The sequence below is a fragment of the Athene noctua genome, chromosome 2 (assembly GCF_965140245.1).
Source record: "Athene noctua chromosome 2, bAthNoc1.hap1.1, whole genome shotgun sequence".
Taxonomy (NCBI): domain Eukaryota; kingdom Metazoa; phylum Chordata; class Aves; order Strigiformes; family Strigidae; genus Athene; species Athene noctua.
The window spans coordinates 6,474,582-6,498,178 of NC_134038.1; the positions used below are offsets into that span (position 1 = coordinate 6,474,582).

The 23,597-nt window shown below is 41.5% G+C and overlaps 1 protein-coding gene across 1 annotated transcript in view; it reads left to right on the forward strand.

Moving 5' to 3' along the window:
• Window positions 1-23,597, forward strand: part of COL22A1 (collagen type XXII alpha 1 chain) — a 218,110-nt gene that overhangs the window by 145,360 nt on the left and 49,153 nt on the right. The window contains exons 24-39 of the mRNA XM_074901126.1: window positions 614-667; window positions 1,028-1,081; window positions 2,055-2,108; window positions 4,498-4,551; window positions 4,978-5,013; window positions 8,959-9,021; window positions 10,269-10,322; window positions 11,368-11,409; window positions 13,271-13,303; window positions 16,626-16,679; window positions 16,973-17,026; window positions 18,167-18,220; window positions 20,247-20,300; window positions 21,883-21,936; window positions 22,921-23,025; window positions 23,544-23,588. Of these exons, the coding sequence (XP_074757227.1) occupies window positions 614-667; window positions 1,028-1,081; window positions 2,055-2,108; window positions 4,498-4,551; window positions 4,978-5,013; window positions 8,959-9,021; window positions 10,269-10,322; window positions 11,368-11,409; window positions 13,271-13,303; window positions 16,626-16,679; window positions 16,973-17,026; window positions 18,167-18,220; window positions 20,247-20,300; window positions 21,883-21,936; window positions 22,921-23,025; window positions 23,544-23,588 (864 nt within the window). The remainder of the gene's footprint in view (window positions 1-613; window positions 668-1,027; window positions 1,082-2,054; window positions 2,109-4,497; window positions 4,552-4,977; window positions 5,014-8,958; window positions 9,022-10,268; window positions 10,323-11,367; window positions 11,410-13,270; window positions 13,304-16,625; window positions 16,680-16,972; window positions 17,027-18,166; window positions 18,221-20,246; window positions 20,301-21,882; window positions 21,937-22,920; window positions 23,026-23,543; window positions 23,589-23,597) is intronic.

The following is a 23,597-nucleotide window of genomic DNA, read 5'->3' on the forward strand; positions in this document are numbered from 1 at the left end:
GGACATTTCCAACTGAATGTGTGCATTGAAGTATGAATTTGTGAGGATGTTTTACTATCAACAAGGTTAACATAGAGCACTAAAATGGCAGTGCATTTGTTTAAAACACTTGATTTACTACATTGTTTCTCCATACTCCTGGATTCATATTTTTACACCCGCCCTCCAAAAAAAAAGCCCAAACCCCAAGCCTGTTCTATTCGTTAGTTACTTCAGAGATCTTTTTGCAGAGGTAGATTGTTCACTTTGAGTCAACATTAATCAAGATTAAATTAGATTAGATGCTACAAGGAATCCCACTGGACAAGCTTTGTGTTGTACGTTACCATTGATGGCCTTCAATTCCTCTGTCTCTGGTACTGTAGTGGAGGATGGAGCTCAATTTATAACAATAGTAATTAGTGGCTTAAGCAGGAGATTCTGTTCTGCTGGTGAGCATGGTTCCCTTGGAGCTCAGTTTGGCATATTGCATTTTTTGGGGTAGAAGTTAATGAAATAAAGCTCAGAGATTTTGCCCATTTCAAAGAGGACGCCAACTGCACAGAGAAGGACCTGAGGCTTACGGCCCCTATCAGAGAGCTTGATAAACTGGTTTTGCTTCCATCTCTTACAGGGACCTCCAGGGCCCCCAGGCATTGCTGGACCCCCCGGACCACCTGGAGCACCAGTAAGAAAACAAGCTTGGGGTATTTTGTTTTATATTAAGGAGAAGGAAAAACAGCTGGGGAGAATTGTAGGTGATGGGTTTCAGTGGGAACTGAGTTAGAGCCTCTGGCAATGTGTTTTTTATATTTTCTCACTGAAAAGCCACAGCTGGTCCTAGAGGACAGCTTTTCTGTGCTGAGCATTGGAACTGGGTCAGTGCTACCTGGGGATAAGTCAATGTCTACAGGACTCCCCATGGCAGAGACCCAACTGCTGTGGAAGGGAAAATTGCATTTAAATCGAAAGCAGTAACCTTCAGTGAGGTTGCTGCAAAGGACAGAAAAAGACAGGGTTTTTTTTAAATTATTATTTAATTTTTCAGGGACTGCCAGGAGAGATTGGAGTTTCTGGTAGAAGTGGACCACCAGGACCAGCTGTAAGTGTGGAGGAACTGCTTCCTTTGCCTCCATGCTCTCCCTGACTTTAGATACTTTAATTCTCTTTGTCTCGTTTTCTGCAGCTTGTCTGCACACAAGGTTTTAATGTGGGCTCCAACGCTGTCACCTTTAATGCAGACATTAGCCTCTGTCAACTTATATGAACAAGAATTTTACCAGCTGCAGCTCCACTATTCCTACACACTGGGACCATGCAGTTTTCTTTGTGTGATACATTTCAAAAGTCATTTTGCATTTGGCAAGACACTGTTCCTCCAAACCTGGAGTTTTCTGCATTAGGCCAAACAACTGAAATTAGAATCTCAGATTTAGCAGAGCATAGCAATCTCTGTTGGCTGTTAGATCAAGAAAGGTGAATTATGAAAATGTGAGTATTAAGAAGTGCCACCTACAGCCTGCAGTGTTTGGGGATTAACTGACACTTGAAAATGGGACAAAACTTTTTTTGATATTTTAAATGCATTACAGGAAGTAATTTTAATTCTTAACTTGCTGAACAATGCTGTCACTATAGGTTGTAGATTTAATTTTAAGAATCTGTGTATTGTATAAGAAATTACCAATATTTATAAGGATAAATAGACTTTAAAAAATATTTATAGCTACAGATAATAGAGACTTACAGAGAATCATGAGTAAAAGCATAATTTTTAAAGTTATTTAAGAAGGCAGTTTATAAAATCTCTATACTGTTGTTTCTCTGTAACAACACTGACATCCAGTGGTTATTCACCAAAATTGGGATACTGGGAAAAGGGCTGAGCAGGTATGTGCATTGTGAGAAATTTTGTATGTTTTGAGTCACAGTAGGGAAAAAGTAAAAAAAAACGCATGAGATGATTCTTCTTTTCTTAAACATAGGTTAATGGCAAGAGGGATGAACTTATGTGCTTATGATGAGCTTGGTGTTAAAGAACAGGCACTTACATCTTACAATTTTATCTTGTTTAGGGGTTGCCTGGCAAAGATGGATTAAATGGGCTTCCTGGGCTTCCTGGTCAAAAGGTTAGTGATGCCACTTACACTGGTAGTAAGCTACTTACCTGGGCAGCTTATCTGGGTGAGCTAGTGTCACAAATGAAAGTATTAATACAGTAAATGCTTTAGCAGTAAATCAAGATTTATTAATGACCAAGCAGTACTTAATTATTAACCAGTTTAAAGATGTACAAAATAATCTGGTAAAATATGTTATGATTGAAATAGGTACTTAACTACAATTTGAAGATAGCAAAATTCACACTAACTTACTGTACGGTACCTTAAATCTATAATATATACACACACATTCACAAATACAAAATGTACAAACACACAAACAGACAAAAGTCTTTGGATCCAGTAAAATATGTATGTCGCCACACTCGTGAATATAACTGTGTATACCTAAACACACCAGTAAGCAGAGAGTGGGTGCAAGAGAAGCTAGCTCAAAGTTAAAATTTCCTTTTGCTTGAGTTTAGAGTAAATACAATGCATCAGCATTCCTCGACGGGCGATAATTGAGACTCCAGCGGGTTGACTTTGCCCTGGCCTTCTGTCAGCTCTATCAGGGGATGGTACCTCAAGGAGTTAATGCCTGAGAGGAGTCTCACAGGCCGATGCAGTCCAGGAGAGCTCAAAGGGTTTCACTTGGGGCCGTTGTTTATAGGGTCCAAGATAACTGGCATTTGTCAGATACTTACCACTCCAGCCTATCTGGACAATGAGGTATTCTGGTGTCCTACACCAGTTGTGCAAGAACTTGATGGGTGTGCAATTCTGTTATTGTTCTGCCAGGCCGTTAGAAGGTGATGGGCTGTTGTAATGTTCCCAAGTGATAAGGAGCGCAGAGCCAGGCTTGTTAAAGGGGTGTCTTAATGCCCAGTTTACTGCCATCAGCAGTAATTATCTCCCCAGGTTGGTATGTGGCCCAGGAGAGGGGAAGGAATCAGATTAATCACCAAGTGACACAGGAGGAGAGGCAGATGGGAGTGGGGTGGGGGTGTGTGTGGAATTGCACCACCACAGCTAGCGAGTGCAAGCAGGAGGGACAGCAGATATTCAGAGCCAATCACACCTTCACAAATCCCACATCACCAGTGAAGGTCCAGGGCCAAGTCAGCTGGTGTGCGTGCACTGTACTGAGTCATTATGAAGATGGAGTTGGTTGTAAATACAACAGGGATGAGACATCGTCCCCCAGTCTGCAACTACTGCATCCAATTCGGCACAGCTGAGCAGTGCAAACAGAGAAGCTTCTACTATCACCCAGGAAAGCCAGTGACACTGTCAGGTCAAGGCATGTGTCTAAGGCACAAAGAAGAACGAAGAATTTTGAAAGTCTCCAAAGACATTCCTTTCTTTCCTTCCTGAAAGGCTGGAAAGAAGATATGACATCCCCCTAAGGCTTCTGTAGGTCTTTGTGGCAGGAAGACGGTTCTTCATCATTTCCTACTACTTATGCTCCATTTGAAAGCTTCTATAAGTGTCAGATTGGGAAAAGTTGTCTCCTCTGCTGTCTCTGCAGTGGGAGAAGGGAGGTAGGAGATTCAGAGGTAGGAGACACTTTGGTTGACTTGCCATCACTCTGTAAATAAATGTCAAAGAATATGAAGGCTAAGCTAGGCTTTGGGGACGATGACACTCTACTGCAATAAGGACAACAGCTCTTAGCCATCTACTAGACTTCATTGGCAGCAGTCTTCTTGTCTCTGATACTTGAACACTACGACCCCTTCTTGTTCCAGTATCACACTACATTTATACTTGCCTCTTTCAACTGAGTGCACTGAGTGCTTGAGCCCAGGTCTAGCAAAGTCCCCAGCTCTCATTTACTGATGAATAAAGATGAAGAATTTGGAGCCTAAATCAAATTTCTGGGGCTAAATAAATCTTTGGATCTATCCACAGCCCTGTGTAGTATCTACTGCACTTCCTAGCTATATAGCACGTTTCAGCTCTTAACCCACTGCAGTGTCCACTCTCCAAGCTGACACCACCCTAGTTGAAAGATCAGTTTAAAAGTATTTACCTAAGAGGCCCTGTGGCCAAGGTCTCAATCCCACGATTATTTATTTTTCTTAGTAGAAATAATGTAGACTTTCTAAGCACATATATTTTGAAGAAACTGAATTAAAGTTTTGCTTTTCAGGTAATTCGCTATGGACATCTTTAATGTAACAGTGCTTGACTTTCTATTATTCCAGAAATATTCCAGTAGGGTGATCGTTGCTGGAGATGTGATTGCAAACAGCACAAGAATGGAAAAACATTCCAGGAAACATTCTCATGTGGCTCTGTTTACATCCTTAAGCCAATAGTGAGGATCTGAATCAAAATATTCCTCACCATTGCCTGTAAATGTGCTGCACTAGCAGAGGAGTTTGTATATAACGTCTTGTGTTCCCCGCAGGGAGAACAAGGGGCAAAGGGTGAGGAAGGCTTTCCTGGAAAATCTGGCCCTAAGGTAAGGAATTTTATTTTATAGTTTACTGTAGCTGTTGAGTCAATCAAGTTTTCAGAAGGTCTTATACTGAAGTCAGGAGAGTAAGATTCCTCTAAAGTTGGAGTCATAAGAGGATGAACAGGTGCAGCTTATTGCCCTTCTGAGTTCATGGTGTTTCCAAATACCAAACATTGTTTGATGCTTCTCTCTCAAGTTTACATGCGTAGGCACATCCGACCTGACCCTTGCATTGGCTCCTGTGGTCTGGGTTCCCAAGCCATCAAGAAGGCAATTACAGTGCCTTATGAGAAGCAGGTAGAAGAACATGGGCCAAGACCATAGGGGACACACTTTACTAATGAGAAAGTACTAATGAGGAAGCGTTACTGCTTCCTACATGAAGGGTCAGGTCCTTGCAATGTTGAAGTTTTGCTTTTGTTTTTCCAGGGTGAACCAGGGAGCCGTGGCCAACCTGGTGAGCAGGTGAGCAGGAAAAATAGTCTTAACAGCAAGGCCTACCTGTCAGCACAATATAAAGTGACCACGTGAAATGACAAAGCCATTTTCCAGTATTGAGTTCTATGCAAATCATTTACATCTGTGATTGACGATGCAACAGATGAGTGGATGAGACTCATGGCTGGACAGAATAATGCAAAAATTTCAGAGGAAAAATATGCTAAATCCAATTTTTCATTGTATCCTGGAAAATTCAACCATCTTGTTCCTGGTGGATAGGGAAGGAAAGAAAAGCAGAGTGACTTAAAATTGTGCTGGTGTTCCTTCACACCTCACATTAACCCAGGGTGCTGGTTCTAGAAGATGTGGAACTTCTCTGTAACTATGTGATGTAAAGGATGATGCTGTAATTTCTAAATGGTAAATGCTTGCTAGGAAATAACCCAAATGACTGATAGAAGTTACACAGTTATCTTGGTCTTTTTGTATTGGGATTTGGGTTTCAGCTGACAACTGCGTGAAGAACCAGGGAAATGTCCAGTGATTGCCTAAAGCACACATCTGTCTAGAACCCAGTCAAGGCCATTAACTATAGATGTTCATGTTGTCATCTACATGCCAACTTTCCAACTGTTGTATGAAAATCTGTAGAAAGAGAAATCTGTATAAAACAGACTCATATTTAGGCACACATCTTAGAATTTTGGGGTACAAAGTATATGCCAGCCTCAGAGTATCAGAGCCTCAGTCTTTTCTTACTCTTACCAGTCTCAGTCTAATCTTCTGCTACAAAGATGAAATGGGAGATGGTCGTGACCTCTTCTCCCAAGATGTTTTGTGCAATAGAGCAGAACATGTACCACAAACTGGCCTTAGATGGGGTATGGGAAGAAGCTGTCCATGAGGAGTCTCATATAGCAGCTTTCCATAAGGGGTGGTTCTCTCTCTGTGACCATTTAATTTTAGGAGTTGCTGACCATTTTTCCTATTAGTCAGAGTGTCATGGTCAGCCCACCTGCCACTATGTACCCTTGAAGGAATAAGCTTCTGAGTCCAAGGTACAAAGTGAGGTTTATTGGGATAAGGCACTTACTAAGTGGATAACAAATACACCACCATGTGAGTGGGGACTGTTCTGCTTCTATTCCAAAATTCCTTATAATCTACCTAATGGGTATCACGGAGTTCCCAGGAAAGTATCCTTACCTGGCATCCCAAGTAAGGGGAGATCACCATGGTGCAAGCGAGCCATTCCTCAGGAGCACTCACATCGGGCTCTCATGGATCCATTTCTATACCCTTCCTTGATGGTTCATATGGCCACCACCCAGTGGTCTCATTTTGCTGTCACTGGGCAAACAAACTGCCAGGCTTGCAGTTGCTGGGCAAGCTGGGGATTCGTTGTTGCCAGGCAGATTTGGGGTCAGTGCAAGGCAAGGTCAGACCCACAACCAAAGTGTTGCCATTTGGTCTGGATCGTTTCCCCACACAGGGTTGTTTTGAATTCTGATACCACCTTACAAAACACTTGCCTCTTTCTCCATGGTGTGGTGTTCTTCACAGATTTCACAACTGTTGTCTTGTGTGTCACCTAGTCATAAATTAAAATATTGAATGGTGCAGAACCTTAGAGGACTTCATATGTCCTCTGAATTTGACAGGAAAACAGCTAATAACAGGTGTGTGAATGTAGTTTCTTCAATCAGTTGTTCACCATCCTCCAGACACCGTTCTTCTATGCTGTATTTCTGTAGTTTGCTAATGAGAATGTCATGCTGGCCATGTGTCAGATGCCTTAGTAGTGTCAAGAGGCATCACATAAATGCTTCCTTGTCTGCTTGGTTATCCTGTCAAGGGAGGGAACTGGGTGAGTTTGAAATGATTGGTTTTTAACAAATCCATACTGGCTGTTTCGTATTACCTTTCTGTCCTTGAGCTCATACACATTCATTGACATTTTGCTTCAGTATCTTTCCAGGGGCCAAAGTTACACCACATGTTTTTATTTTTCCTCTAAATTCTCCTTTTTTTCTCCCTTTAACGTTAGGACCTCTGTTTGTCTTCATAATCTCTGGGATCTCACCATCAGCCACGGTCCTTCAGTGGCTCTCATAAAACACCACTCCCTCTGTCACCAAATGTCACTGTCTTCGGAATTCTCCAAAGGTCACTCTGATGTTCCTACTCGGTCACCATAGCATCTTGTTTCTCACCTGATTTCTTCTGCAGACTCTTTGCACCTATATCATGATATTTTGACTCTTCCCATACTTCAGAGATAATATCTTTAAAGTGGGAATCACCTTTGTTCAGTATTCATGTAGCACTTAGGACATTTGTGTCCTGTCCATGTCTGAGATAATTTGTGATACTGCACTACAAATGCAGATAGCAGAATAATTATAAATAGGAAACCACATGGTTATTTTCAGATGTCAAACTGGGTCAATCTGGAGCTAAATATAGTTGATACTCGATATATGTAGAACGCATCACATGACACAGAGATCATAATTACTCCAATAGCAAGTATTATAAAGTAGCAACTCAAAGGTAAAGTTCAAACAGAAAGAAATCCAAATGTGCAATAGCACCTTGAAATGCTGGGGTTTCAACCCCAAGCCCCAAATTAAGGTTGACATGTGGGTGATTCCCACAGCCCTTCCCAAAGGGGGGTGAGTTTCCCTTTAGGCTTCCCCCCAGGGTGGGGCAGCCTTGCAGACAGAGCCATTGGGTCAGTGAGCCCCAGGGGTCCCGCAGTGAGTAACCCAAGGTCAGGTGTCCACTGAGGGGTAACAGCTGGGACCCCTTGCAGGAGGGGCAGTGTCTGTGTGTGAGGGGGATGTCCTGTGCAGAGTTCCCTGTTGGGGAAGGACCTCCCGCCTCCCTGGGACTGGGCTCCACTCAGGTCTGGCTTTTGTAAACGTGGGCTGTGTAGGGATTCAGTGTGTGGCTTCCTTGGTCTGATGTGTTTGGCTGGTTGACCTGGTTGTCTCCTGTCCCTTCTATGGGAGACTGCATTTCACTGGTTATCCCACCCATTGTTGGTTGTGTGGTGTTGTTGTTGGGGTCAGTGGGATTGATGTCGATTATGTATAATCTGACTGACTTGTCTGTATCCCCAATGCTCACCCCTGTACTGACCCTTTTGCATTAAATACAATTTGGTTATTGGTTCATCTTTATGCTGGCTGTGTCCTTTATGCTAGTGTTTTTACCTTTATGCTGGCTGTGTCCTTAATAATTGGCGAAACACGCCTCTAGAAAGTTCTAGATGTGTTTGTCCAGCATCTGTAATGGTCAGATTAATACAGTGCAGGTTTTGCATTTCCAGACTACACCAGATCATTAAAAATTAAATTAAAAGTTAGATTTAATCTTTTAGCCCGCTTTTTTTTTTTTTTTTTATTTTTTTATTTCTTGGTCATCCTACAGAGCTGCATGAAGAAAACTGGTCCTAAATTCCATGGTGCCAGTTAACAGTGTAACAGAAAAAAAATAAAGGTCTTTGCTGCTGTTTTAAGTAATGATTTTCCAAGAATAAGAAATTATATGTTAATCAAACTAATCCCACTCCCTCTCAGCAAACTACATCTATAATCAATCCAACGAAAAAACTGGGGCAGGTTCTGGCCTAGAGCATAGACCATATGTATTAGGGTGTCACTAGGTATCAAGAAGAAAAAATCTGCAGTGATGAGTTCAGAACAATTCACAGTCTAGTATCAGACACACAAAGAGATAGCTAAATCAAGGTTTCATCCTTCCCAGCCCAAGGGCACTGTGGCTAGATTAGCCTACTCTAAAGAGCAGATGATGCATTTTTTACTGACAGGAGTAAGAGAACAGTTTGATCCACCATACTGCCTTCTCGTTCTTAATTATATTTGAAAGTAAAGGGGTTTATTAGTAGAATCCATGCTTGATGCCTCTTCCTAGATTTCACACACTTCTTTGTCTTACTTTCAGGGTGAAGCAGGTCTTCCTGGTCCTCAAGGTTTACCTGGACTGAGAGGAGAAAAAGGAGATGAAGTGAGTGACTGAGCCATAGCTTGACTTTTTTTGACATTTGGCACCAGGAGGACTTCTCAAGTGTCCCTAGATGATGTTCTCTTTTGGTGTGATTGCTGTGGTGAGCAGCTGATTGACATCCACAAAGGTTACCAAGTACCCCTTCCAAAAAGGGACTTTACTGCCTAGTGACTGTTCCTCACTGCAGCAGAGGTGCTAATGAACAGTGTCTATCTGAAATGCGGAAGGTTATGACTCATGAGGCAGTAGAAGAGGTACAGTGGTCTTTAGGCCTTAGTTTCAGAAATACCTGCCTGATTTAAGATGATTTAAAAAAATTAATCACAAAAAAAAAAAAAAATCACAGATCACCTGTGTCACTAAGCCTTGGAGAAGGCTTCAGATGATTGAATCATTTTCTGATTCCTGGTGAAGTCCAAGTCCTGGTGTTTACTCCTGCCCCTGGATAGCTCCAGACCTCCAGAGGCATTGACATACTGGGAAATAGTTGGATCAGGGGCATGACAGCAAATTTAGCCATGTAAATGAGGCCTGTACTCCTGGTTTATAACTGACTGCATGCTTTAAAGTGAGCAAGAAGGATCTAAAATCAGCTGAGGTCTTACCATTTGTTTTGCTATATTATATGTTTTGTAGAGCATAGGATATAGAATATATTCTCTCTATGTATAAAATTGTAGAGCGTAGGATATAGATTATATTCTCTCTGTATATAAAATTATAGAAATGTAGGTCACGTAGCTCCTATTTGAATGCAGGGTAAATACATTTTGTGTGTACACTGTGAGAAGTATTCACATCCTCCTTGTTAAGCATGTCCCATTCAGATGACCAGGTCACCTGGACCAAATAGAGGTAGGCACCAGTGAATGGATGATTCAGGAATCTTTAACATAACCAAAACTGGTAGTATGAATGTCCGCTTTGGGTCTTAACTCCTATTCTGGTGCCTCTCTTGTCCAACTAGAAAATATCTGGGGTTTATAATTGCATCAGGCAGTAGGATCTTCTACATGCAAGTTGATTTAGGATTGATGCTTTTCTTTCCATGAACTTAATTGCTATTCTTTGACTTTTGAAAATAGAGTAGATTTTACAAAGCCATCTCCAAAATGTTACATTTTTAATTGCTTGCACCACACTTTGGAGGACAGGTAAGATCAGCTGAAAGTGTAAAATATTCTCCTGAGACTGATGCAATCGAATCAAAACATGCATATTTCCTGTTTTGTTTTCCCTGCTTTTAGGGAGAAAAAGGTAAAGATGGTCTCCCAGGATTGAAAGGTGAAAGAGGAGAAAAGGTGAGTGATGAAATGAGCATGCTCTTCCCTAGACAAGTGAGGAAAAGAGGCAAGGACACAAAGACAAGTGACAGAGGAGAATATCTGAGGAAGATCAGAAACATTAGAGATCTGTTTTCTGAGAAGCAGCAGAGAAAGCTTTGTGTGGGACAGAGACAACCATTTATTGAGTAATACAAGAAATAGTTAGCAGTTGATGAAATCTAAGGACAATTTCTTTAATTCAAGGAAACTGTTTTAAAATTGCCTGGTAGGAATGAGCCTGAAATGAAATTCTAAAGAACTTTTCTGTGCCTGTCTGTGATGCTAGAACAATAATTTAAGGAATGGTCTGGGCTTCTACCATCACAATACTATTCATTTTGGTGAAAATGAAGGAACTAGACAAAGGTGATGTCCAACAAAATTTACATTCAACCACTGTGAACATGAAGGTGAAGATGAAGCACTGACCTTGCAGATGCCTATGGTTGCATAGTGAAAAATCTGCCCTCATTATAGTGTCAATAGCCATCAGGAAATGGGTGCCACTTCATTCTTCCTAGGATACATCAGCCCGAAGTTTACCAGTGGCTTTCACCATCTGTCGAGGGTGAGAACTGGATTTAGAAACATATTTTTAATAAAGAGCAAAGCTTTTTTTTTCCATCCACAGAAGTTGTTTGTCTAAAACATATTTTTCAATCTGGAATTTTGATCAACTTTACCTTAAAATGCAAATCAAACAATATCACTCCTGCACTGGATGGGGTAACACTAGAAATTCATTGACCTGTGAAGTCAGATCAATGATAAATTTATAAAGTGATAAAGACAGCAAAGTGAGAATCCTCTATGCAACAAAGCAAGGACAGCACAGATTCTGGCCAGACCAATGGGATAAATTGTACCCGACAAAGTGCTACAGGATTTTCACTGTCACTGAGATGACAAGTTGTTGTTGGCTTACATCTCATCTGGTAACGTTGCTTCTTCTACTTGATAATGTTGAGTTTTATTTGAGCATCTTTTTATATCCTTAGTTATATTTTTCTCCTCTCTCTAGGGTGACACGGGTTCGCCTGGACCACCAGGCTTACCTGGAACAGTAAGTAAGATTGTGTTCTGTGCTGTAACAATATTTAAGGCGTCGTCACACTTCCTGCACATAACTTCTTCAGAAACAAAGCTTTGCAAGATCCCTACTTCTCTGCAGAAACTGTAGGACCCATTTACTCTGGGGTTATCTCCCTTTGCTTCAGGAAAGCAATAGCAAGGTGTATTTGGTCCTTTTATTTTTGGGGAAGGTTGTGCCCTCCTCTGCCCCTTTGTAAACAGCATTTTTATATGCCCTTGCCTTGTGGTAGCACTTAAATTGAATTTGTGATTTGTTTAGCAGCTGTGGGAGCTCTCTGAAGAAGGTCACGACTGAAAACAGGGAGTGTGTTCATACAGATTTTCCAGGGTGAGCTAGATTTTTTCCAACTGAGACCTCAGGATAAGACTGGTTCTGAACAGATACCTGTGAACAACCTCTTGTCTTCTTGGGGAACACTTCACTTTCTTCCAGGAAGAATACGGGGTTCTGCTTCTCATTGACATGAACTTAAGGGATGGAGGATTCAGCTTCAGCAATGCTGTAGCCTCCCAGAGCCATGCCATGCCACGCTGTGTTGTAACCCCAGAAAGACCCTCACATCCCAGAGTTCATTCTGGGTTCAGCACTGGATCCAACACACAAACCAGTCATACCTGATTGCTAATTAAAAAACCACCCAAACAAACCAACCAAAAAACCCAAGAAAACATCAATTTATTGTTTTAAAAATGAGCCTGCAGAATTACTTCTGGGATCATGAGCATAATTACAAGGAAGTTCACTACAGGCAATTAAACCAGCATTCACTAACTGTAAATACATAAACCTCACAGTTCCCTTCAGCAAAATCTGAGTAAGCAGCTTGGAGTAAGAACTAGGAACAGACCTGTTGTTGCAACAGGAGGGTTTATCTCAGTCACAGATCCTCCAAAAAATGGCAGTTTTCCACTTTTCAGCTCTGCTCACCACCACTGGTTACAGCTGCCACAGTCACATTATGGACAGAATTTGAATCGAGACCTGTTGGTGAAAATCAAGTGCCTACAGACCTTCATGTGGCAAGGGAGGAGGTGTTAAAATTTATTCCCTGACATTAGCTGGGCCTCTTTAGTCTGTGACACAGGGTACTTCATGGTATCATGTAGGAAGACTCCGTGCGTATCACGCAAGAATGATCCAGTCACAACACAAAGGATCAATCTGTCTTAGTCAAGACAGAGAAGGCAGCTTACAAATACAGTACAATATGGCTAGATATAGAGAAGATATGCCTGACTGCTCAAGCTTCCCGTGTTTGTAGGGAGAAGTTATTTCTATTTCAGCTGTATGATTTTGACATATCCTCATTTCATAAAGGATTAATTTTATCAGTTTTGATAAAAGATACTGCCTCTCTCTACAAAACTTGATCCTTTTTTTGTGGCTAGTCCTTCAGGATAACTACTTAATCCCTAGGACAACCATGTTGAGATGTGTGTGTCTTGTACATAGTACAAAGCAGAGAGAGAACACACCAAGCTCAGCCATGGAGTTAGGAAATTTAGTAATACTAAAGATGGCTCCAAGTGGGAAAGTCAGCTGAAGATTGCGCTCAGTAAACTTGCTAACAAGGTTAAAGATTGATTATTTTTCCATGGCAGTGGGACATACAGGATGTTTTTGAGTTTATGTTCATATTTCACATACTCTAGGAAATGTCTAATATTTGTGGGCATTTTTCCAAACAGCCAGATGTTACAATGAGTTGCTCACTTACAAACTTACTGATGGATATATGGAATGTATAATCTGTAATGACAAGGAGAATACATAAATTATTGCATTTCAAGGAAAATAGGCAATGCTTCTTTTAACAATCTTTCTCTTTCAGACAGCCTTCTTTACCCCACACCCTAGGATACCCGTAAGTAACATTTCAAATAAACATGGCCTCTGGCTTATTACCTCTGGTATCTGATAGACACACAGCACCTTAGTATTTTCCATGTTATTTAAATGCTTTCAGTCAAGAACTTAGCTTGAGTCTGGTTCTGGGCAACTTCACCATTGTAACCAGCCATGATGAGAAGCACACAGCTGTCCTGGTTACAGCAGCATCCAAGCCAGCTGTGGCTGGGACACAGCTGTATGCTGCCCCAGCCTCTTAAATGAAGAGTGCTTACAGCACATAGTGGGAAATATCTGGCATTAAATAGGAACACACCATTGGTATGTGATTAAGCTTGTTAAGGGTCAGGAGGCTTTATGGCATATATTAATGGCAGAGGTATGCTGTAAGTGCCATTAGAAAAGAAAGTGCATGTGCCGTGTTCTTCAGAGGCTGAGGAAGGAATGTGAGGTAGTACTGGAAATAGAGACAAGACTTCTTTGGTTCACTTTTTCCCTTGGCTTGTAGTTTGCTGTTATGTTGTAAGGAAATATGCAGAACAATGGCATCTTCCATGGTCTTTGTAGAGCTACAGTCACGGAAGGAGTTCTCTGTTTTGCTTTGAGCACTTTACTCTTGTAAATGAGCTGCAAGACAGTAAAGAATAAAAGGACTGAAGCGTGTCAGCATGTCAGGTCGCTGGGATTTCTCCATGTGCAAGATGAACATGGTGATACTTGCTGTAGCAAGGTCTGCATATTGCATTGAAAGCTTTGGGAGGAGAAGGGGCAGTGAAGATAGTTACCTTTGGTTTACAGCTTTACAAATTAAGGTGTCAGAAGGTGGTAGTAAGCATTAGATGAGTGTCATAGGTTATGTTCCAGAGGCTGCAGGACCAGCAAGGTGCTGAAAGTTGCTGTGCTCTCTCCAGAACACAATACCTGCCATTGGTTTCCACTGAGTATGTGGTGTATAGTACTAGGGAGCAATTTACACAGGCAGACACAGGAAACAGCCTGGATAGCAGGCAGGAGAACTATTACTCTCTTTACTTGTTATTAATTAAAATCAATTTCATTTAAAACACACCCTAGTAATTGTCAGAAATAGAAAATCTCTGACCTAACGAGTTTGAGCTCCCATTTACCCACCACCACAGCTCTACGTGTTTTGGGTGCAGCCTGTACTGTGAGCTCTGCAGAAACTTGCTGATGCAGCAGGGCAGGAGGGAGGGATCAGCTTCCATGGGGTGCAAGCTAGCCAGTTAAAATAATTTAATATTTCTTGGAGATGGAGACAGTGAGAACCGCAGTGGTGGTCAGGTATGATGGTTGGGAAGAAGCAAAAAGCAGTAAACCAAGAGATGGCTCCTTACATCGCTTTCTGTCTCCCACGGCAGCTGGGCACAGATGAGCCCCCACTGCATTTGCCTTCCTTTAAGCGGCACAGAAATGACTAACACATTAACTGACACTACAGGAGGACACTGCTGAGAGCAGGTTAAGGCAGCTGTAAGCCCTCATCTGGCCCAGGTTGGTAGCAGCTGTTAGCTGTCACCACAGCATTTCTGTTCACTGAGCTGTAGGAAAGAAGCGGGTGGCAGTGGATTAAGTCCAGCTGCCAGAGGCTGAGGTCTCCACAATGTGCAGCACTAGCAGACAGTGTTAACAGTCTCAGCAGATAGTCCTGGGTTGGGCAAATTTTGAAGGACTCAGGTGAATTTGCTGGCAGATTGGGTTAAGAAATGCTGCCTCTCTCTGTGCTTGTGGCTGTACAAGGACATTAGACTGGGATTTTGCCAATTTTACATAACCATGCAAGTCAAGTATTGAGGAAGAAGTGGGAGAAATGAGAATATATAAAAAAACCCCTTCTTCCCTTGTTGAGTTACTTCTTCCCTTTGCGGTCTCCCTCCACTACCCCTTTTCCCTGGTAACACGTGCCCTTATTCCCAAACAGTAACACCATCCCTGCCTACAAATTTATTGTCATATGGCTGTACTTTGTTGCTCTGCTCTCTCAGAAATGATTTCGGAGCTTGAAATATCATTACCCAAAGCAGCGTCCAGGCACAACCATACAGGTTTATTGCACAGGACCCTTTGCTTCAACTACTTTAGGTGGTGCCTTTATCTTTCTGAAGGCCACTAGATGGCATCAGGGACTGCCCGATTAAAAGTTCATTTAGCGGCGTGCTATTTGTAGAGTAAAATTCCTCCTACTATTTATCACAGATGATAATATTTATTCATAATGCATAATAAATACAGACATAAGTAATATTTATGGAGTTACATTTATTTTGTCTGTTAGAGAATCATTTGCAAATGGACTTTCAATTCCCAGGTGATGTAGAAATGATTGGCAAATAGCTGATGTGAATAAAATTCAAGCTTATTTGTCTTTGGCTCTGCATTTTGACTGATCACTATTCCTTGCATGTATATGTAGCTTAAATCACTGATGCTCCTACTCTTCCTTGATTGCATAATTGAAACACTTTGTATGATAAATAATGAATAAGTAATGATTGCTGTTGCCTGAATACATATGTTCATATAAATATATAAATATGAATTTTCATGTAGTGCCTGGTTTATTCCAGCTAGTTCCATAATTGTGTGCTTTTCAATTTAGAAAAAGCAGAAACATGGACTTGTTATGTTGTAGAGCTAAGAACAAAGCTGATGAACTTCTGTCTGAAAGCATCGTCAATTTATTGTAAAGAAGAAGAACAGGAATAAATTAATGCTATTAGTCAGTGATGGTGGTGCATGAAATAATGTACTGACTTTGCAGGAGGGAGCAGAATTTGCGTGAATGTATGGAGTTGTTAACAGAACTAGAGATCAGGAAAAGCTGCATAGTGCCCATCTCTGAAAGTGCTCAAGATGAGCCCCTGAACACTTCTCTTATAGGTGGGATAGGGAACTGTGTGTGGGGGGGATAATTTCCCCAGTTGTAGGATGGCATTAGGTCTGTGGCCCTGCAGAGAGGTAGTGCAGTGGTGCTGGTGCTTTTGCACCATTTAACCTTTTAATACATTGGAGCTGAATTGATCAAATTTTTGAATGGTAAATTCTTTAATGACTGTTCTCTGGTGTAAAACTGTTATCTTTTTAAATTAAACATTTTTGCAATTATTATCATAACATTCCGAGAAGTCTAGACAGTGATCTCCAGTTCTTAGTGGTAATAACAGTTTTGATTCACTGATCTCAAAATTCTTTAAAGAAGATACTGTATGTCATAAATTGATAACTGATTGAAAGAGCCTTCTTGCCAAACAGGACTAGTGTGACTTCCAGCCATGGAAAACAGCTTTTATTTCTCTCTATGTCTTGTTGTTTTATATCAGGGTGAACCTGGACCAAAAGGGGAGAAAGGAGATCAAGGAGCAACTGGAGAACCTGTAAGCAGGGGTTTGTTAGACAGAGCTTGGCTGACAGTAAAGTTGTACAGGATTAATTAAGGGCTTTTGAAGTGATATGACCCAGCTAAATTGTGTATTTGACTCCTCCATTTGTATTCTGGACTGTTCTTGTTCTGATTGAGCCCCCCAGAGAGATGGAGTCCTGTGCAGTCACAGCCTCTGTAAGAAACACCATTTATTCTCTTAGTGGGGGGAAGGAGAAACATGTCCTGCTCAGGAGAAGAAAGGAGCCGTTTCCTTCAGCTCCTTCACCTCTCCCTCTGTTTTTGCAGGGATTGCCTGGGGTCCCAGGTGAACAAGGTGTCCCAGGACCTGCAGGAGTACAGGTAAGAGGCTTAGCCTTGAAGAAAATCTGTGACATGATCAGAGAGGGGTGATTTCAAGGTCTATATGGCTGAAAATAATTCTTCCCCTATACACCAACAGCCCATTTCTCCTTCCTCATTGTTCTAAGTTCAGGGACTTCTTCAGAGGTATTTACTTATGCTGGAGATCAGGACAACATGAGGAAAATCAAAGCAGAAACACAGCATCTCTTTAACGTGATCAGTATTGTCTGAGAGACTCCTTCCATCCTCAGGATCCTTCAAGAGGGCGTCTTGTATTGATGCCACTGACCCCCAGGTCTCACAGATAGGTTACTGCAGTACATTGCCAAAACATTGCAGAGCATTCAGATTCAACCCCAGCCCGTTTGAGCTTGAATGCACTATGGCTCATGGGAAATGTGTTATCTTCTGCAAGTTTCTTAGCTCACGCCTATTATTTCCAGTCATCACTGAGGTATGTTTTCATGTCAGCATGGGAGGACGTCCACTCTGCCACCGTCTGTGCTGTATCCAAGCCATATGTCAGCTATTACTTGGGCATCAACAGCTTAAACAGGTTAACAGCAGTCTTAGCATTATGAAAAAAACAGTAATATCATGCAACTTTAAACTAAAATCTGGTAAATGGGGGACTGTTCAGTGAGTAGAGTCTGTCTTGCCAAAATCCTTTAAAAAGAGCTACATGGTATGTAGGACTGGGACAAGGCCTCCAAGCTGTCATCTGTTTTGACCATATCTAAATGGCTATTTTTTGTATTTGAGAACTCCAGGCAAAACTTCCTCTGTGCAGGGAGACCATCACAGTTGAGCTGGAAATGAAGTAGTTGGTGGGCCCGAGGATAGGAAGGAGTTTCACCCAGATGAATGCCTGCAAGTTTCAGCATCCTGTGCTGAGAAACAGCCTCTGGGCCGATCAGTCATTAGTAATTCTTCTTATGTCTCAGGGTTTTATTTTTATATTTCATTTTCTCACTGCACAGAGAACTGGGAGCCATTTCCTCAGCCGTTAAACTCCTCTGTGAATTGATTAACAAAAACCATTGCCTGGTGCACGTTCAGGCATCTTGAAATGTTTCTGTCTGGCAGGCAGTCTTGTCCCATCTCTAATCAGACGGTATCTCTCTTCTTTCTGCACAGGGTACAAAGGGGCAGAAAGGAGCCCGAGGAGAAGCTGGAGCCCCTGGAGAGTCTGTGAGTAACTGCTTCCTTTGCAGCATTTTTCCCTGACAGTTACACACCTGAAGGGACACTGAAGTCAATACTTTGCAGATTTGCAATCCCAGGCTGCTTGGGGCGCAGGGCATGTCCTAAGCTGCAGCTTGTAGAGTCACTGCTTGTGGGCAAACAGGCACAGCTGCACCATACAAATCAATGCCCCAATCGGCCCAGCTCTAAACTGTGCATCTTTTGTTGTCCAAGTCTCTCCCTGTGTAACAAAATGCCCTCTTCTCCGGGTGAGGTGCCGGCAGAGCTTCTTGCTGCACTGCGCTATCAGCCCAGCCCAGGCAGCCAGCTGGTGCAGGGAGCTCACGTCTCAGCAGCAGCCTGAATTAGTTGTTGAGCACGGTTGTTTTTAGGCTTCTTAGTCAGTTCTACTTTCTTTAATACAGGCTCATCAGCAGAGGAATCATCACATACCACTTTTTGAGGCATGTCTTGTAGGGAATGCTGCTATTGTCTGACTGTGTGCTAAGGAACAGCAAAGGATTCAAGTCCTGTTTTATTATCGTGAGAGCATATAAGCCTTTTGCGGCTGAATAAAAGGCCACATACTTTCTTTGCAAGCAGAGAAAGAAGACTGAAGAACTGTTTGAAATAATGATTGAGAGAGAAGATGTTTTTGTCAGGGTGAAGGAGGAAATAGGAAATCCAAATTAAGCATCCTAGAACACTGAAATTTCTTCTCCACCTTTGTGTTCATGGTTTTCCTTCTTGGGCTTGTGATTAGGTGTCATCTCTAGCAGTGTTTTGACCCTAAATTCTGAACTGCCTGTCCCCAGCTCTCTTTCACTCTTTTTTGAAGGACTCCTTAATAATCTTTTTAGGGAAAAAAAAAAAAAAAAAAAAGGAAAGAGTCCTCCTTCCACCAAACAGATCCATTGGTTTTATTTCTTTGTATAACCTGGTGGCTCAGAGGATACTAATGACAGGGAAAGGTATATGCAGGAACCTTCTTTTTTTTTTTTTTTTTTTTTTTTTTTTTTCCCATCCTTTCACAGAGTGCAACTGCTCCAAATGTTTCTATTAGCTCATAGACCAGGGACTGTAAATAACACAGAAATGAGGAAACCTTTAACTCTTTTCTAGTGAGCCAAAGGCAACAGATAGGCATTCACTTTGTGAACAGCTGTGCTGTGGAAGATTTTCATCATCTCCCGTTTGCATTGTCCTTGTGCAAGACACTACAGCTCAGTGCTTCCAGTAGAAGGGGTTTCTCTGTACTCTACTCAAAGCCAGATGATTTTAGATAGTCTCTCTGGTTTGCCCTAAATGGATTAGGTATGCTAATAGAAATCCTTTTCTTTGCAAAGCTGTGATGACAGGTGAACCCTGGCCAGTGCAGGGTGATGAGGAACTACAGAGGTACCAGCTTTAACCTGATACGGTCAAGTATAGAGGAAAATATCTAAATACAGCCTGGTAACCCCAGATATACACCTCTGTGGGGACATTAATCCCCAGATAGATATCCTCTCATGGCCCCCATTTAATTTTGGGGACAAACATGGGCTTCCCCACCCTAAACAGCAGACAGAAAAGACAATTCTGAACTCTAACACTCTGAGTGGTTTGTGCTGTTCATCTACTTAGTGCAAATTAATGTTTTCAGGTTTTGTTCCCCAGGGTAGAGAAAGGTAGAACTGTCAAACAAAGCATTCTTTTTTGACCTAGATTTTTATTTTAATGATAAATCAGCATACTTTCCTCTGTTCTTTTGATATTTCAGGCCCTGACTTTTCTTCCAGTATCTCAGCTAGATTTAGGATTTAGTTTGATGGAAGGTAATTTTAAGCTCCTAAAGAGAGTCTTCATCCATTTTGTATTGTTTGATGCTTCTTTACACTACAAAGTGTTTAGCAAAAATGCTATTTTTTGCTTTGTGCTTGTACAACACCTTGTCTGACATGAACTCCAATGTCACTTGGAACATCTTGTTCCTATGGTGGTAAAAGTTGTGAATTACATACGCACACAACATTTCATTTTCTTAAAACAGGGTGTGACTGGACCAGCAGGGCCCCCAGGTCCAAGAGGCTTGCCAGGAAATGTGGTATGTATGCACCAGTGTATTCATTTTCCCATCTCTGCCCTGATTTCTTTATTTAATATGTTTAGTTTTGCCTCCCACAGGGTTTACTATCAGGGTCAAAAGGCTGTGTTTCATTACACTTTTTTTATCATTGAATTGAAAGATCTGGAGGCATCTGGGAATGGTGTATCCGTGAAACATATTCTCATATTCATTTCTAGCGAGAGGGAGGCATGGAGCTGCTTCGTTCCTCACCAAATAGTCAAAAGTGATTTTTGCTGCCAGCTCTTCAAGAAAAAAATTGCGGTGTTTATTGTCTCTGCTTTTGTTTCATTTACCTTGTTTTCATTTGTTCTTTCCTTCTGAAAACATGACCTTTTGATATAAAAAATTCAGGGTAAACTCCCATTTTTATTATGAAAACGTGTAAGCATTTGATCCTACAATCAGAACGTTGAAATCAATATGGTGTCCTCCTTACCTCAGGAGGTGTTCATCACCATGATTAAGTTGTGCATGACAGAGCTTTTCATGTTTGCAAAAAAAAATCTTTGGACTAACTCTACTCCCTGCTCCACTGGTGTAATTTTGTTCCTGGTGCCTGGGGCTTCTCTGGGCTTACACGGGAGTAAGTGAGAAACAGCAGTTAGAGCCCATGTTATAAGGTATTCAGGCACAGTGGTTTAGCACAGACGGCTCTTCAGGGCAGAGTTCATTACCTGGGCAATCCAAGAAAGCTTAAATTTTCTTTCTACTAATTGTTAAAATACATTTGGTTTAATTGTATTAATGTGGTAATTTAATTTCAAACTGAAAGATGAAAATGAAGACCTTTTCCAGTTTCATATTCCTTTAAGCAAACTTCTATACCAGTAATACAAATGTATTGCCTCTAAAAGCTAATATGGTTGGAAGTAATTTTTACTGGTGCAGAAGGGAAAATAAATATTGCATCCATCCTGTGAGGTCAAACCAATCTTACTGGTGCCAAGATACCATGTCACATCTTAAAATAGAGTACTAATCCATAATGTGTTTTGGTGAGTTAGGAATTTACAGTATTTAATTTGGAGCTCTAAATCATCTATATTTTGACAAGGAATCCTTTGAGATTTGCCAAGACATGAAAAGGATTGAAAACTGAAATAGAGAGTAAAACGAACATAGCTGCATTTTCCAGTGTATACCTTTGGAGCATAACAGCCATAAAAAAAATTAATATTGTGAGACTTTTGGCTTCTCTGATACAGATGTGATGACTGGGAGTTTGTTGGTAATGGATTAGGAAGTGCTGAGGATTTCACAGAATGAAAAAAATAGTTATTGGTAGAATGAGAATGCATAAACCTGGGATTGGCTCAAGTTCTGCTTTTGCTGCTCAGCATTTTTTTATATTAAATAAAAACCTAACACTCCTTTAATCACTTGATACACAGTTCTTCTGTGGTATTCTCTGGATTACAGGTTGTCTGTACTGGGAAATGTAAAACTGGTACTAATCCTTGAGGTTGTTTGTACTGAACTCATAGGTCTAGCCATTTGTTTTAGGATCAAATACTGCCTACAAAGAAAGTTTTAAGCTTTAACGTTCTTTTCTCTCCAGGGTGTGCCTGGAGACCCTGGACTACCAGGAAAGGAGGGACAAAAGGGAGAAAAGGTGTGTTTTGTTCTTTTTTGTTCTTTTTTTTTATTTTTTTTTTTATTTTATTTTCTTCTTGGGCATTTTAAGTAACCTGAGACAGAAGCAGTCTGAACTGGGAAATTATTTCATGGGTTTGTGAATGGTTAAGTCACATGGGCTCATTAGATCTTCGTGTCTGACCTCCTCTATTACACGTGCTAGAAGGTTTTCCTTATATTGCAACTTTTTAATTTCCCTGAAAAAAACACCGAGATACAGCTGGATACATTGAAGTCACTGCTACAGATTTTGCTGTGATGATCTTCTGTCCTCATTGCCTGACAAGAGCAGGGATTTGGTGTTTTAAGTACCTCCTACTCATCACTGTAAATCCAAAGCTGGGAGGAAAACTGGCTTTCACGGTTAGGAAACTGAGATGTTTGCTTTTCTGATAAGCTGTTGTGACTGAACCATTAGTTCAACTTTCCAGTGCATCCTCACTTACCTTTTGCCTTCATTGCCTAACTGTTATGTCCCATCTCTTAGCTAGCCAGTGAGCTTTCTGAGGTTAGGGGTTTGTGATTTGCTTATTCGTTGCACAGTGCCCAGCATGCTGGAGTCCTGGTCTTTGTTTACTGGAGTAGGAATGATTAATCAGAAACATGGCCCCATATATGCATATATACTGGGTTTAAAAGGGGATGAATCCCAACCCCTTCAGTCAAATCGTCTTCCAGATAACTGCAATCTAAGTCAGGGTCATGTATGGACCAAGGGCTCTTATATAGCTGGTTCCCAAAACATCTTGAAGTCTCCTTTTACTTTCCTTAAGGAAAATTACAAATGCTTTGAGATTGCTGAAGGAAAAGGCTTCCTGTGAGAGAGCATTTCCTATGATACTAAGAGAAATACACATGAGAAGACTAGAAAAAATGCATATCTTTCAGTCCCTATGAAAGACCTGAGACAGGAATAGTCTTTAGTATGCTGCTAAGAGTTTTGCTGGATTGTCTTCTACAGGGTGATCCTGGAAAAGAAGGAAAAGTGGGTTTGCCTGGGCCAGCTGGTGAGCCAGGGCCTGCTGGAGAGCCAGGTTTGCCTGGTAAGGGTAAAGATGGAGAACAGGTAAGTGCTTCTGGCAAGCTTTGGCTTGAGTAGTTCAGCGTGAGATAGACGGGCATGATTTCTGCAGAATGGCAGGTCTGTGGCAGAGTCAGGCTGCATGGTCACAAGTGCTCACAGGCTGGCTACCTGAAGACATGAAAGGACTGGCTGTGCAAAATGCTGCAGATCGCAGTGCTGCATCCAAAAGGGAAGAGAGAACTGAAGCTGTATTTCTGAACATTAAACCCCCTCCAGTGTGCCATGGTGGCCACTGAAAATGGAGACCTCCACAAGGAGTAACTATTGTCTTTGTGACCAGTACAAAAATGATTACTTTGGTGGAAGTTCCCTAAAAGCATTTAATTCTAGCCAAGTTAGCAGATTATTTAATTTGCTTCTATGTAATCAATAAAACATTGCCAGACGGTGTGAGACAAGGAGGAGAGTAGTGGGGATGTTGCTGTCTTGATTGTCTCAAAGTCCAGGGTCCTGTTTGACTGCACGGTGACTGTTTTCTGGTTTTGGCTCTGTCACTTTAGGGGCAGAGAGGCCCGCCAGGTTTGCCAGGACCCTTTGGACATAAGGTGAGCATG